This window comes from Arvicanthis niloticus, chromosome 5 (assembly GCF_011762505.2).
Source record: "Arvicanthis niloticus isolate mArvNil1 chromosome 5, mArvNil1.pat.X, whole genome shotgun sequence".
Classification (NCBI taxonomy): domain Eukaryota; kingdom Metazoa; phylum Chordata; class Mammalia; order Rodentia; family Muridae; genus Arvicanthis; species Arvicanthis niloticus.
The window spans coordinates 43,380,379-43,396,024 of record NC_047662.1 but is presented as its reverse complement, the minus strand read 5'-3'; the positions used below and the strand labels follow the sequence as shown (position 1 = coordinate 43,396,024).

The following is a 15,646-nucleotide window of genomic DNA, read 5'->3' as shown; positions in this document are numbered from 1 at the left end:
AGGGACTGTGGCTCCAAGCTTGAGTCTCAATCCCAGCACAGTACTGGTACACAGTAAATAGTACTAGAATAGTGTGAATGGCTAAATTGCCAGAGATGAAGGTGGCTCAGAACTCCAGTCCTGACACAGCTGGGGGTCCCGACATCAGTCTATCTGGGGTAGAAGCCTGTAAATTATGTATGTGCTCTAGGGAGAGGCACATTGCTCTCCACAAGCTGCACTCTTGAGAAATGGAGCCTAGATGGGTCGGGTGAGGTGTGGCCTGAGGTGGACAGCATGGAGCAGGATCTCTCAGGTGGCAGAATCCTGAACAGAAAGTGCTGGCCTTGCCCCACCTGCCCTACTCACAGCCCAGTTCTATGAACTGAAAAGTGAGGCCAGCCTGGGAAGGAGACAGCAGGCTATCCATCATCCCCACCTCCAGTCTTTAGGGAAGGCCCCTGCTGGGAGATTCTGTGTGGCCCAGCAGGTAGAGCTGAGGCCCCAGCACTGAAACCACAGATGGCTTTCCTTTAGCACCTTAGGATACTTATTCACTGGGACACCTGAGAATTAAAGGAGAATGTTTACAGAGGGTATTCCCCTGTGGGAGGGGTGAAAGCCAGCTGAGGAACCGGTGGTGCATGTGTTTGAGGAGGTCTGGTTCCTAGGGCCTAGGGTGGGTATAGATGGCAAAGTGGAAGACACACAAACAAGCACTGGAGTTAGGGCCAGCTCACTCTGGCATCAGAACCGATTTTGGCTGGATTGCCACCTCTAAAAGGTCTCTGGAGGCTTGGCTACCCAGTCACTTGCACTTCCTCTTCTGGCAAAGATGCCCAGTTGCAGCTCTGCAAGCTGCTCCAACCTTTACCCAGCTCAGTGCTCACACTGTCTCCAAATCCTCTCCATTCAGGCCTTTACCCTGTGTCACTGACTCAGAGACTGTCACTCCACGTACCCTCTCTGGCCTGGGAGAGTGATGCTCACATCATCCTCAGCCGTTTGTGATTCACCAGTATGCCCTCTCCAGGTAACTGCCTCCCTCCAAATCTTACCTTCTCTTAGGCAGTGGCCAGTAGCTGATGTGGACCACGGTGGTACTACTACCTTGCCTCAATGTAGAGGTTTTCTATGTAGAAATGCAAATCCTGTGGCTGCAGGGCCTGCTCAGCATCCATAGCCTTCTATCAGGTCAGGCACATACTAGACACTTCAGGGAAGAATTGAGAATGGATCACGTGGCTGCCAACTTGTCATTCAAGACAAGGAACACATACTAGAGTTGCCTGTAAGTAAATACATGTCTCTAGAAGCTCTCCAGGTTCCCATACCCGCAGCATTCATGTGGGCACATTAAAGAGACAGTTTTCAGGTCCTGTACCTGCTTCAAGAGACTCATCTTGAGTAAGTGAGCTGAGCCGGTATCACTCCTTCCAGCCTTCCAAGTGAAATCACAAGGCCTCTGGCAAGCATCTGCCTGGGACCACCGAGGACCAGCCTCAGAGAAAAGTCAGCAGAAAGTGAACCCCTTCCTGCTGGGGCTTCTAAAAACTCCAAAGTGATCTGAGAGAAGTCTGATTAGATGCAGCCCCTCTAATTTAAAGGTAAAAGATTGTGTGTAGGGGCTTTGTGCTCACGCTGCAGAGGACCTGGGGCAGCTGGATCCTGGAGGCTGTGGGGAATGGCCTCCCAGGCCAGATTTAATTCCCTTGAGACTGAATTGAGCCAACTTTTCTCCCTCATCCTTTAAAAAAAAAGTATTTACTATTTTTGAAATAGAGATTGCTACCCAGGCTGTGCAGGAACCCGTCTAAGCAAGGATGGACTTGAGCCTCTGATTTTCCTGCTTCTACCTGAGCATTCGGATTATAGGTCTATCTCCACTCTCGGCATGAAGGAGCTTTTCACTGGGCTGACACATTCAGGTTCACTCTGCCGAGTGTGACCCTGCAGCCCCTCTTCTCCCCTCTCCTACACAGCACTTCTTCCTTCAGCCTCAGGCTGCCAGCTAGCACCTGTCCTCAGGCTCCGAGCCACAGACACAATGTCAACCCGTAAGAAAAGCAAAGTAGAAGAGACAAGGCACAGGGAAGTTGGCAGAGGTGGCAGTTGTCACCACATAATGAACTTCCTAGCTCTTCATCAGTAAATTATGTGGGCCATTCAGCCTCCTCAGTTTTCCCATATCTATGGGGGTGGGGATACCCACCATTCCTCCTGTCTTGGTATGGAAAAGCTGCACTTTGTGCTGTGGGCTCTGGGTGCATATGACAAGACCATGCCAGCAGGCAGAAGGTCCACACTCTGGAACTAGGGGAACACTGGCCTATCTGGGGTCATCAGGACTCAAGCTGCAAGGCTGACTGTGCTTCCCGAGAGCCTCCCCGCCCCCCAGCTATCTAGCCAATCCTGATAGACTTGGGCTGCCTAGGCTTCCAGCCATCGCTGTCACTGCAGAGGATTACCATGGTGACCTCCAGCTGGCTGTCTCAGTCATCTGCCAACTCGCCCTCTGTGCTCCCACCAGTGTTGAAAACACTTCCTCTGACTCAGCAATTCCACTGCCAACAATTTACCCGATGGCCATGCTGGCAAGAGCAGACTTGGAGCCATGAATAGGGATGCTTGCTCCTGCATCGTCTAATACCCAGAAACAACCTGGATGGCTATCTGCAGCTACAACTGCAGCCAGGATGGTAGGGGTGGACTGTCCGTGCTGGTGTGGCAGGACCCTGAGACTAAGTAAGTGTGCGAGGAGACTAAGTACACAATTGTGTGTTTAGGGCACTTGTGTCGTGGTGGGGGGCGGGGGGGCACTGGATTACCCCTTGAGAAAGGGACTAGAGATTGCTTGGGATGAATAACTTTTGCACTTTTCTAAATTCCCTCAGTCTTTACCTTCTGTTCTCATCCGGAAAGGCAAGGTAAAACTGGCAATGAGGCTCATGGCCCCCATGCTAGTCACCCACCTCCCTTGGGAAGCCCAAGGTGCCTGGTGTTGACGGTCTCATGAGCACCCAACCTGTATCTCAAACCTCCATGTTCCACATTCCCAGGAACCTGACATGCCAGGTTCCTCCATCTTTTCCTACCTTCCCAAGTTCCACAGGCCCTGTGAAGCCCCAAAGCTGGCTGAGATGGAAGAGCACAGCTGGGAGAACAGATATGGCCCAATGCTACTGCTACTTGCAGCTGATGTTACCAAGCTACAAGGTCCCTCTGTGCTCTTTCCATAGGAAGCCTGGGTATTCAGAGCCACCTCACCCAAGGCCTTCCCTTTTGTGGGAGTGGCAGCTACCCAATCATCTGTGACAAGTCAAAAGTCCCTGTAGACAAGCTCATCCATGTATGAGAATGTGGCTCTCAGGTTCTGGGGAACCCCACTGAAGCCTCAGGTGTGATCACAGATGCAGTGGGCAAGTGCTTTCTGTTCCATCTGCGCTCCTCACAGGTGCTGCGCCTAGACTAGTTTCTCCCCAAACACCCACAGGGTCTGTGTCCCTAGGTGTATACTAGGGAAGCTGACAAAATATCAGCTGTGGGAACATGGGGCCACTCCTTATGGTTCTTCATCATGCCTTCCACATATGAATCACTCAGTACTTCTACCGACTACACAGTGGTATTTAGTGTACAACTACCCGTTTGATCACAAGGCACACTGTCAAGCAGGGTTTGATGTTATTTGGAGCCAAGCTGACCCAGGAAACTCATCAAACAAGCCTACCAAGCAGGAAACCAGGAATCTCTAATGAATGTTCTCTCAGAGCCTCTACAGTCACCGAGGAATGTTTATACAACCTGAATAGCTGAGCAGTCCAGAGCACTGGCAGCTCTTTCCAGAGAAGCCAGGTTCAGTTCCCAGCACCCACATGGCAGCTCACAACCAGACCCCTCTTCTGGCCTTTCTGGGCACTAAGTATCCACTGGTACATAGACATATTTATAGATAAAACCCTGCATACATTAAAAAGAATTCCATAAGAACTCAGCATAGGTTTAAAGCACCTGCCATGAGGCAGGCAAGGCAGGCAAGACAGGCAAGTCTAGAATCTCCAAAATTAGAAAATGGGGCGGAGCCAGGCAGTGGTGGCCCACGCCTTGAATCCCAGCACTTGGGAGGCAGAGGCAGGTGGATTTCTGAGTTCAAGGCCAGCCTGGTCTACAGAGAGAGTTCCAGGTCAGCCAGGACTATCACAGAGAAACCCTGTCTCGAAAAACAAAACAAAACAACCCCCCCCCCCAAAAAAAAAGAAAATGGGGCAGAGATGTGGCTCAGCAGTACAGTGTTCTTCACAGGTTCAAGCCCTTGAACTGAAAGAAAACAAAAAACCAAGGAAGGGACAGTATGTGTGCCACATGCCTGAAATAACAGTACTCTAGATGCTAAGGTAAGAGGAAGCAAGTTCAAGGCAAGGCTGGCGACACAGCAGTATCTTGTCTCAAAAACAAAGAAAAGAAAAAAGAAGGGAGGAACATACATACACACACACACACACAGAGAGAGAGAGAGAGAGAGAGAGAGAGAGAGAGAGAGAGAGAGAGAGAAATCCAAAACTCTAAAGAAGTCTTATTAGCTTCAGGATTTGGATGAGGAAACTCAGGCATCATCTGAGTCCAGATGTGTGCAAAGCACAGCTGGTCTAGGACCTATACTTTAAGAGGCAAGGAGGCACAAGGTGCTGTCTGCCTACAGCACATACCAATGTCTCACAAGACAGCCTCACACCAACGCAATACTAAGACTTTATTTCCAGAGAGGCCACTAGACCAAGAAAGCACAGGAGACTCGATTAGGCTCCAGCACCACCGTCCCAGGATATGAGCTCTTCAGAGGCAGGAAGGTAAGGGGTCAGGCTCAAGAAAGTTCTTAGTTCATACAGCACCGTGCAAGTACAGAGCTAAAAACTTCCTGAACGTCTCCGGCTGGAAATCAACAGGTCCAACAGGTTCCTGGAAAAAACACAGACCATTAGGGTTCTGCTACATTTCGTGGAAGCAAAGGAAATGGGTCACTTTCTGAGAGTCACCAGTGCCTGGCGAGTCACTGTCATCTCCCACATCACCTCTCTCTGAAGAAGGGTACCGAGGAGCTGGTGCTGCAGATAGGCAGGGTTCCTGGCACCTGTCAGCCCAGTCATCTGCTGACGCTGCTCTGGCTCCCTAAGTCCCCTCACTCCAACTACCGAAGATGATAAGAACCCCATTCTACACTGGCTTGCAGGTTCCTGGTCTCACTGTGTTGAGCCTGTACTCACTGCTGGAGGCCCAGGAAGGATGTAGATCGGGCTCCTAACCTCATGAAACTTCCAGTCAGGTGTTTCACTGACAAGAAAATGTGACAGATCTCATTACAGAAGCAATAGGAAGAGGCCGAGGTGTTCGCACACTTGACTTTGACACACGCAGGACGAGTAGAATGAGCTTGGAAGAAAAAGACAGGTTTGGACACAACAGTGCACTCAGTAGCACAGGGGTACGAAAGAGGGCAAGGACCAGGGCAAGATCAGAACCCAAGCCCATGGAGCTGGGGCTCGGAAGCCAGAAATCAAACTGCAGAGGTTAAGTGGGAGCTCTGACCAACCATGGAGTTCATGTTCTAGGAGAAAGTCGAGGAGGAGATGGCACTGACTGACATGGGTGGCTGGTAACTGTACGAAACAAGGGGGATGAGGCCAGAGAAGGGTCCAGACTCCACAGCATTTCAAGGGGAGAAACACACAGTCAAGCTAGAAGTACCACTGAACTGACTCAGACTTCAAAGGCAACTCAATCCACCATGCACACTGGCCCTGCGCGGGGCTTAGTGGGTCACACAGCCCACAGTACTGTGCTCTGCCCTGTCATCCTTAGAGTGCTTCTCGTTACATCTTAGCCTCAGCTAGTTTAGACATGTTCACGGCCACTATGCAGACATCAGGGTGGACTCTCAGCTGAGCTCTAAGTGCAGCAGAAACAGGGTCATAGGAGAAGATCCATATGGCTGACAGGGACTTCAGTGCCTTCTGGGGACTTAAGCAGTTAACCTCAAGGTAGCAATATGACTGTGCTGTAACAAGGCCCACCAAGGCACTGAAGCAGGTGGGGGAGGAGACACTGGAACATTCTCCAGCAGGAACAGACAGAAGAAAAGGGCAGGCCAATGTGAGTGTTCAGTCCCTAGACCCCTCTGCTAGACCAGGCCCAACAGCCAGGAGTCAGGAGGGCCCTGTTGTAATCACCAGGCTGGAGGCACCTAGACTTACCACCACCACCTTTTTTTTGATGACCGGGCGACACCAAAAGTGCTGGTAAAGGAGCTGGTCTGAGTCAGTCCATACCAAATTCTTGACGCCCTCACTAGAAGCCAGATCTGTGGTGTTCAACTGCAACACCAGGAACTGGAAGACACGGCCATCGGTGCCCACGCTCTGCACGACTATGGGCTGCTCCAAGACTTCGGCTGTGTTCTGAGAAAAGTGGACAGACAAACAACCATGTCGCAGAAGAGTGACATCAGTCAGCCCCACTCTACCCTTTAAAACACCCACTTGCTTCCTTTTTGTGGCTTCACCTCAGGGCAGGTAAAGCAGAATACAGAGCTCCACAGTCCACAGCCCAGCCTCTCCTTACCCAGGCAGACCCTTCCTCACCCAACTAGGCATCTCCTCACGTAGCCTGGCCCTCTCTGCCTTGAGGCGCCCAGAAGTCTGCCCTGAGACTGCAGTGATGACTCCCCCAGCTCACTGGTGATTACTGCACGAGGCAGATGTGCTGGGAGGTTAATGGTGGGAATCCCTCAAAGCTCCACCTTACCTGATAAGAGTGACATGCTATCAAAGACTAACCTAGAAGTTTACCATCAGACCTATCATTCAGTTCTCACTCCATCTGACAGATGAGGAGACAGACTCAACATGGTAACCTGACTTGTGTTAAGTCACAGAGATGGACTGAACATGTCACCATTGGCCTTGCATCCCTGGGAACTTCTGAAAGCTGGACTGTCTGCTCTGCAGTCACCTGAGTTTCACTTGTGGGCCACATTCATGGAGGATGTGTTCCTGGCATGTTACAGCCAGGTTCTGTACCAATCTCATGGTAACAGTAATGACACAGCAGTTATGAGAACTCACCCAAATGCCCAGGCCCCCTGTCTGACTTTACTCACCACTCATAAATACAAGTACATTCCTGCTTCTAAAAGCTGAGGTGTGGAGAGGTTTGTTTAAAGGCAGTCTGAAGCATGAGCCTCAGGTAATCCTACTGTTCCAGTCTGCACGTGGTATCCCGGCATACCTGACAGCAGAACCTCTTCCATTCCATTTCCTGTCTGAGTAACTCTATGGTCTGCCTTTGTACACTTTGTACCAATTCAGACTACTACTGACCTAAGAAGCAGGGTGTTCCTAATGCAAAACTGCTGATGCTTTGTCCCTCCAGGGTTCACCTGACTTTAGGACTAGCTAATGGAAGTCCCAAGTATGGGCTGCACCAGGGCTGCTGGTCTTATAAACACCTGTTCTTAGCTGCATGAGATAAATAAAAAGTGAAGTACCTGTAAGTGTTAGCTGAGATTCCATATTGACTCTTCTCTTCCTTACAGATCAATAAAATTGCAGGTAGTACATAAATTTCTCAGCAATTTTACCTTTTACTTGGAGGCTCTTCCCATAACTGCTCAACTTCACAGCCCCAGGAATGATTTGTATCTGGAGACAGTGGGAGGCTGCTTCTCTATCTATCTGGGTAGCAATTAGTCAGCACCGATACAGAGGCCCTTCTGGCAACAGCTGGCAGAGATTACACTGAGCCTGTGGGCCTCGGCCATGGTAAGTGGTTGCTTCCTTCCTCTGCCTAAACCGGGGGCAGTATATCCTTTTGAAGCCATAGGAATCACAGATCAAATTCTGCTTTCCTACTCATTAGCTGTGGGATCATGGGTGATTTACCTAATGTTACAGAGTTCAGGAACTATACAGAAGAAACAGGCCTGGAGCCAGCTGCCCACCACCCCTTCCACGTTAAACCATAAGAAGGTCACACGAGGAGTCACAGCTGCCAATCTTTCTGGTTCTATCTCTTACCATGATGGTGACAGAAACTGGGTGCTCTCATATGCTGGAAAGGCCCTCTACCACTGAACTATGCCTCCAGCTCACTCCGGCTCTCAGCCGTGTGATGAGGAACACAGATTAGCCTTCCTGAGACTGTCTCTTCACCTGTAAAGTGAGGCTCATAGCACCTACCACACAGGGCTGCTCAAAGAACAGATCACGAGAGTAGCCCTCACACTTTCGTGTGCTTTCCAAACTCAAGCTTGCACGAGCTTCACTAGAGGGCTTCTGTAAGACTGACTGGTGAGCCCCACCTCAAAGCCTCTGATTCAGTGGGCCTGGGAAGTCTGTGTCCACTAAGCTCCCATGTGAGGGCCTAATGTCCATCCAGAACTGTAGTTGAAAAACCACTAACATCAACAGTTTGTTACTATGTGGGACATGTCAGCTGACCAATATAGGACAGTTAATTCTCCCCACTTATACAGCCAACAAAACCCAGACCTGCCCATCCGCAGAGCAGGCAGGATGGATGGAAATCTGAATCACCTCACTCTCAGGAGGACTTCGGGTCTTAGGTTCTAATTTGGGACCTGGGAGAACAGCAGGAGTTCTCAGAAACATGCCTTGTGCCCACCCCTGTACCTCAACCAGGCTTTTCCCCCATTTTGAGACAGCTTTCTATGATAACCTCTCAGCCTCCATTCTATACCAGCTAGGTCCTGGGACTACCTCTTAATATTAATGACCATGATACATGGTCTTGGGTCCCTGAGCTGAGGGTGCGCTGCCTGGGCCATCTGCAAGGCTTCACTTCCTAGGCCTCCAGGTAGTGCTGTGTGCTCCAGTTCTGACCCTGCAGAACACACTGGTATGTGGAGCCCAGGCAACCATAGGCTTCTGAGTAGGGCGCCCCTTGTTTCTGTCCTTTCCCCACGCTTCCTGTTGGAAAATGCAGGTTGAAGTGGTTAGTTTCCTGTCATCCTATGACATGCTAGAAAGGGGAGTTCTAAATGATACCCAGAGGGCCACTGTGTCTGGATAGAGCACTAGCCCATCAGCTCCCAGGAGAGGTCAGCAGGCTGCTACATGTTAAGTGGAAGTGTATATTCCTGCAATTCTTTAGTCAAAACCAAAGTCAGTCCCCCACACCATTCTTCCTGGAATTAGTTGTTACAGCAGGAGGCCAACCCCAGAGAAAGCAGTTCTCCATACACATACCCCATAGCGGAGCCTGGCCTGAGCCAGGGCATTTGCAAAAGAAAACAGGAGCATCTTAGCCCTTAGCTGTTCTGGTAGAAAGCGCTGTGGCTTTAAATTGGCCTTTTCCAGGAAATACAAGGTGTGGGGATGGGGGTAAGGATAGCCCTCCCGGAATCCTGCAAGAGAACAGACGGAAGAGTAAGGAGACATAGATTCACCAGTGTGCCACAGAGAAGGGATCTCAGGGGACAATAGTACACAACCATGCTCACAGATGTAGGGATGGCTACTGAGGAGCTGAGGCAGAAGCCAGAGGTGGCCTGTAAAACCCAGAATGTTTTCAATGTGACTGTCTGGCTCATCCCAGAAAATGCTGGTCAACTTGCAGCAGGCACTTCCTACACACATTCTAACTCCATCCACTTGTGAGTATCCGAGCGCACTGGGACACTGACACTAAAACATGGGAGAGCCGTGGCAGCTAAGGAGGCAGAGGCAGCACTGTTAGGAACAAAGGACTCGCCTCAGACCTCACAACCTCAGTCATGACTGCGTGTTCACTGTCATGTCATGAACCTCTTCTGAGTGGCTATGAACAAATCTCTGGTGAGTTGGGAGCTTCTAGAGTAAGTGCCTGGAATCTGTGAATGCCAGTAAGGAAGAAAAAAGCTGCTGGGGACATGGGCTCTGAAAACCACGGAAAGGAGAGCTAGTTGAGAGCCCAGGCTTTCCTGCATGCCTTGGTCCTGCAGGCTGCGCCACTCTGCAGCACGTGTTCACTGAGCTCTAGACAGGAAGTAAGGAGAGAGCAAGGAGCCCGATGCTGCACCAGACGGGAAGATCAATCACATCCAAGCAGAGATGTGGCAAGATCCAGGGTGACTCAGGGACTGTGGGAAGATAAATGAAAAGTCCCTGATTGAGACTGAAATTCGTCATTTCTGGGAGGAAGTGACTCCTAACATGAACTGTGAATGATTAAGAGTTAGGAAGCAGAGGCTGCCACACAGATTCTAGAAGGTAATGCATGTGTAGTGCCAAACCCACAGGACAAAAAAAAAAAAAAAAAAAAAAGAATATATAAATAAAAATATGTCCCTTTCTCTGTACTGCCTAAAATCCAAAGCTTTGCTCCGTACCTGTGTCATCTTTCACTTCATAAACATGGCATTCTTGAAGATCGATGGTGGGAGATATGGGATAGAAAGTTTCAAGAACATGATTTCTGGTAGCTTCAACCTCCTCTCTGGAGGCAACGGCAGGCAGGGGATCCTTGGCACTCAGTATGGTACTACTAGTACCTCGGACCTGAAGGAGAAGAGACTCTAAAATGGGGAAAAGAAGATTAGTCTAACTGGGTCTTTTTACAGCTCTCAGAGTATGAAGCCTTCACTACCCACAAACCTCCAGTCCAATCTGTTATAGGTTCTCTGGATGACCAGCCTGGCCACAGAGCACACACATAGCATTGGAACAATAATTCTGAGCCCCCCAAAAGATGAGGAACTATGACATTCTTTTCTCTGGGTGCTCATCTAATAAATCTCAAGGCTCCTGACTCCTGGGCATCTTTCATCTTCCATCAGCTCTAAGCCAGGGACCCGAAAATAAGTCAGAATTACCCTTTGCTCTCAAGGAGCCCTTTAAGCAGCAAGTGTTGCTATGTAAACCACAAAGCCATATTCAGACACAGCCCTCTGCAAAACCCAGAGTGCCTCCTGAAGGAAGCAACTCCTTAAAACTGGGCAGCTAAAGCACCTGGGAGGCAGAGGCAAGATCTCAGTGAGTTCAAGGCCAGTCAGGGCTACACAGTGGAACTGCTTCAAAACAACAACAACCAAGAGTATCTGAACAAGGGGCAGGGTGGGTCTCTCTTACTGGGATCAGCTAACTCTCCGTAAGGAGCTGGACGTGTATGTGTACACGTGTACGTGTATGTGTTCAGCAGCAGCCTGGCCTCTGACCACTAAAAAGTCCATCTCCATCCTCACGCATGCCATCTGGGTCATGATCAAAGCTGGCTTCAGACACTGCCAAATGCCTCACTGTTTCTGGTGAGAAAGCTCAGGGTAGGAGCCTGCCAGGCACTGAAAATGAAGACTAGCATGTAAAAACATGGAGAAACAAACCAGGGTGAGCTGAGCATGACACAGGAGAGCAAGAGGCATAGAAAGACAAGTGCCTTGAACAGGAGCAGATGCACTTCAAACCCAGAGATTTGAAACCCCAGATTTTTCAAAACCAGGCAAAGAGCCAAATTCTTCTTAACAATGGAGTGAGAAAAGCCAGGCAGATCAGAGAGCCTGGGCTAAGTTGGATTAGCATGAATACTACACGGGAATACAGGTGGTCAGAGGAAACACACACAGCTAACTAATCACCAAGTTGTGGATATGTGAATACGTGGAAATGTCACCTGCACTGTTCCCCTGGGGAAGCCACAGGCCACTAGCAGACAAAATGTGTGTGGCAGGACTGTTGTCAGCACCCAGAGTGACTCTGAGTGGCCCTGTCCTCTGCAGGTGCCTGGGTTTCAGAAAGAGTCAAATCTCAGTGTGAAGGTAATAGATTAGGGCTATAACATTAGAAATTGGTGTGGTCGATGGCATGTCATTTAATTAGCATGCAGTCTCCAAGATATGTAAAAAATGTTACATCTGCAGACAGATACATTCTGCAGTAATTGTACCTCAAGATGAGTTTCCTAAGGCATTTCCTGTTTCCTCACACAAATGCCGGAACCTCTCCTAACCTTGGGCTTTTGATTCTCCCCACAGATCACTGTAGTGTGGTTTCTAATTCAATTCCCTCCACATCTCTCCTCCAGTGACAGCTCAAAATGGGGCAGTTTAATTAGAGGTAATACTTGACACTGGGCCAACAAGTACTCTCCATTAATAAGGTTCACTAATTTCCTTAGTGGTGCCATTACCTCTGCCAGGCTGTCTCCTTGCCAGAAGTCCATATGCAGAGGGGGGAGATGAGAAATCCGGATCAAACTGATATCCCAAGTCCCACAGTTTCCTTGCTCCCTAATTCTATCTGTTAGACTCCTGGACTGACAGACACCGCTGTCTGAAACACCAGCAGGCACTGCCAAGCACACAGCATGTGCAAAAGCAAACAGGTGGAAAAGCTAGATACCAAAAAGCCCTCCGTGACAAACTTAGGGATATGGGGAGGGGTCAGCAGAACAGGTGACACAGCTAGAGTTATTCGGAGACCACAGCACAGAGGGACTTGGTGTCCCTTGACAAGTGACAGTGTTGTGTGACTTGCTTTGTGGAAAGAACAACCCTAGCAGCTCTGCTCACATGGCCATGGAAGGGTACAGGAGTGTGAAAGGAAAATAATGCTGCAGAGTCAGTGAGGGAGAGGTCAGTGTACTCTACCGTTTCTCTGGCTGCAGCAGTTAGACACCAGACACTCCAAAGCATACTGTGGGGACTCAAAGGACACAGTCAGCCATTACTGTAGAATAAAGTCTTAGAAGCAGGTAAAAACAGAAATGAGAAAGTTGGGTATGGTGGTGTAGATTGGGGATCACAAGTCTGAGGCCAGCCTGTGCTATGTAGTGAGACCCTATTAAGGATGTTTCTGAACCCAGTGTATGCAGCAGGAGCAGGATGAGAGAGATGGGATCTGGTGGTGGAGCTGACAGTAGGACAGAGATTAGACACTCAAACAAAAAAGCAACAACAAAAAGCCCAGCAAGGCCTTCTGATACACAGGATGACTAACCTCGATTCCAGGTGCCGGCTAAGGAACAGCTTTGGGCAAAGGTGCGCCTGGCTAGAGAAGGGTGCTTGAGAATCTGGGACTTACACAGCTGGATGAGGCTGTCCACAATGAGTGGGCTTGGAGGAAATAAAAAAATAAAAAGATATTTGGAGACTTAAAGCAACATGTAACTCCCAATACTTCTCTGTTATCTAAAGGAAACTTACCAGTACGTCTCTCTCTTGGGGATGTCCTCAGTAGAGTGCCAGAGCCGGGCATGAGAGATGATATCCAAAACACGTTGTTCTTGGTTCTCTATCTGATTCGCTGGATCATCAACAAGACTACGCACTTTCCTGGGGAGGCCCTCAATTAACTTAGTCTTAGTAAGCCAGAGAGCCTGCTTCATACCTTTGGGACAACCAAAAAGAAAGAAAGAGAGAAAGAGAGAGAGAGAGAGAGAGAGAGAGAGAGAGAGAGAGAGAGAGAGAAACACAGCTCAGAAAGGGATGTTTATGCTTGCCAGGGAGAACCATAGAAAAGAGGTTGTCTCAAGAGAGGGCTGGTTTTGTTTTGGAGATATATGAGAAACGAAACTTCCAGGTGGTGAGAGTAGACTACGGGAATGAGAGCTTAAAATCGGAAGGAGTTCAAACCATGCTCAGGACAGCTGAGTTCCATGCTGACTCCCCACAGAGACACTCAAGCTGGGAACCTGGTTCAGTAGATACCAGCCCTTCTAATAAAACCCCAGCTCTGTGACATTTTCTGCAAGCAATCTCAAGCCAAGTTTTATGGCTCTCTAGCACATAACAAAACACATAGTATTGAGAGTTGCCATTTACTGAAAGTCACCTGTGTCATGAACTTACCCATAAGTTAGATAGGATTCTGACATGAAGGGGGAAACTTAGACTGAGTTTGCTTCACGTTGCCTATCTTTAAGGTGATGTAGGCAAGAGGAGAACCTGAATCTGTCTACATAAAGTTCACAATCTCTCCATAACCCCAATCCGATTCTCAAGCCCATCTCACAAGGGTTTACTGTCATTTTATACGACCTCTCTGTGCCTTGAGAACATGTAGGATAAAAGATACATTTTCAGACTAGTTTAATGAGTACAATCTTTTGTTTTGTTTTTTCGAGACAGGGTTTCTCTGTGTAGCCCTGGCTGTCCTGGAACTCACTCTGTAGACGAGGCTGGCCTCAAACTCAGAAAGCCACCTGCCTCTGCCTCCCAAGTGCTGGGATTAAAGGCATGCACCACCACTGCCCAGCCTCAATGAGTACAATCTTAACTTCTGGTCTTTTTTCTAAGACAGGGTTTCTCTGTGTAGCCCTGGCTATCCTGGAACTATCTGTAGACCAGGCTGGCTTGAACTCACAGAGATCTTTCTGCCTCTGCCTCCTGAGGGCTGGGATTAAAGGTGTGCACCACCTCCTCGTGCAATCTTAACTTCTGAAACACATCCATCCACTAGGCATTCACTGTCAGGGTAAGTCACAGGGGTCATGTCTGTGAGATCCTTCACAGCACCTCCTGAGTTCACTGAAAATGGTTAATAGCTAGAAAAAAATCAGTTTGCAAGCACAGAAGTGGGCATTTTAGGAGGCTGGACTATGGCTATCGATTTTTCCAAACTTATGACTGATTCTCTTAATTTGGCTCCAAACCTTGTTAGGTCTCTGTATTTCCTAGCTATCCTTTGGAACCTCCGCCCCCACATACTTGAGTTGTTTTTGTTTTTAGGATCTGCCCTATCCTCATCCTGATCTGCTGAGCAGAGACAGAAGTTTGAAGAATACATAATCAACTCTGGAAAACAATTCTTGACACTACTCTCAAGAAACAGACTGATTTTGAGACACTGCTGTGTTCCCAACACCCCACTCCCACAAGGTTTCTCTGTGTAGCCCCGACTGTCTTGGAATTCATTCATTCTATAGATCAGGCTGGCCTCCAGCTCAGGAAACAGGCTCAAGACATTCTGACCTGTTATTAAGTGGGTAGACTTTTGGGTGCAAATCCGTTCCTAGGAAAGGAGCGTTGAAGACCTGCTTCATTATCCCTCCTCCCTACACTCATTCTCCGTTGCTCCCTCTCACAAACACTGCCCTTGATCCTAACAACTCTTGGAAGATGGATGTTACACTACTCTACTTCGCAGAGGAAGACACTTCCCCAGGGTCGGGGTCACTGCTGATATCAGGGTCTCCTCCCGCCTGTCCTGCGGCCTCACCCTCAAGGAGTCGGCAACGCTGGTGGAAGATGTAGCAGGGTTCCTCCTTGTACAGAGGCTGCTCGTGGATGGGGGCCGCACGGTGGTACCGTGGGTCATTCCAGCCGCGCTCCCACGGCGGGAAGATCGGCTTCGCCAGCCACGGGACGAAGTGTTTCTTTCCCTCGTAGGTAATGGGCTCCAGACCAGGAATCTCGTACACCCTGTCCAGGGGGCGAGGCTCGGGCTTCCGCGTGGAGCGCACACCCCACTCATACGCCCCGCGTTTCGGGGCCCCGTAGCCCCCGAGGCCGAGCCTCCCAGAGCCAGCTAGTGCCCGCATAGCGGGCCCGGACGCCAAGGCCATACCGATTCGGTCTCCACAACACGGCTACCTGGACGCCGCCATCTTTGCCCGTGCAGGGCCTGCTGGGAGCAAAAAGGGCGGAGCTCAAGGGCGGGTTTTGCGAATGACAGATACTTCA

General features: G+C 49.5%; 1 protein-coding gene across 2 annotated transcripts; it reads right to left on the bottom strand.

Annotated features, from left to right (window-relative positions):
* Positions 1–4,714: 4,714 nt before the first annotated feature.
* Positions 4,715–15,605, bottom strand: Mrpl37 (mitochondrial ribosomal protein L37). Of its 2 annotated transcripts, XM_034503202.2 has the most exons (7): positions 15,183–15,604; positions 13,169–13,352; positions 12,963–13,078; positions 10,361–10,546; positions 9,240–9,397; positions 6,228–6,431; positions 4,715–4,935 (listed from the first exon to the last, which is right to left on the bottom strand). In XM_034503202.2, exons 1-7 carry the CDS (start codon positions 15,526–15,528, stop codon positions 4,858–4,860), a joined length of 1,272 nt encoding a protein of 423 aa, XP_034359093.1. In that variant the 5' UTR covers positions 15,529–15,604; the 3' UTR covers positions 4,715–4,857. The 2 variants fall into 2 exon arrangements, with proteins under 2 accessions (XP_034359093.1, XP_076790657.1); XM_076934542.1 differs by lacking the exons at positions 12,963–13,078; positions 13,169–13,352 and having other exon boundaries at positions 15,183–15,605.
* Positions 15,606–15,646: the final 41 nt, after the last annotated feature.

Bases quoted from the DNA above. Each gene is read 5' to 3' on its own strand.
- Mrpl37 (XM_034503202.2), bottom strand. From the start codon at position 15,528: ATGGCCTTGGCGTCCGGGCCCGCTATGCGGGCACTAGCTGGCTCTGGG. The intron at 13,079-13,168 runs GTAAGTTTCCTT...ATTTCCTCCAAG, and splicing joins CCCAAGAGAGAGACGTACTG to CCCACTCATTGTGGACAGCC. The intron at 9,398-10,360 runs GTACGGAGCAAA...GTTCTCTTGCAG, and splicing joins TGAAGTGAAAGATGACACAG to GATTCCGGGAGGGCTATCCT.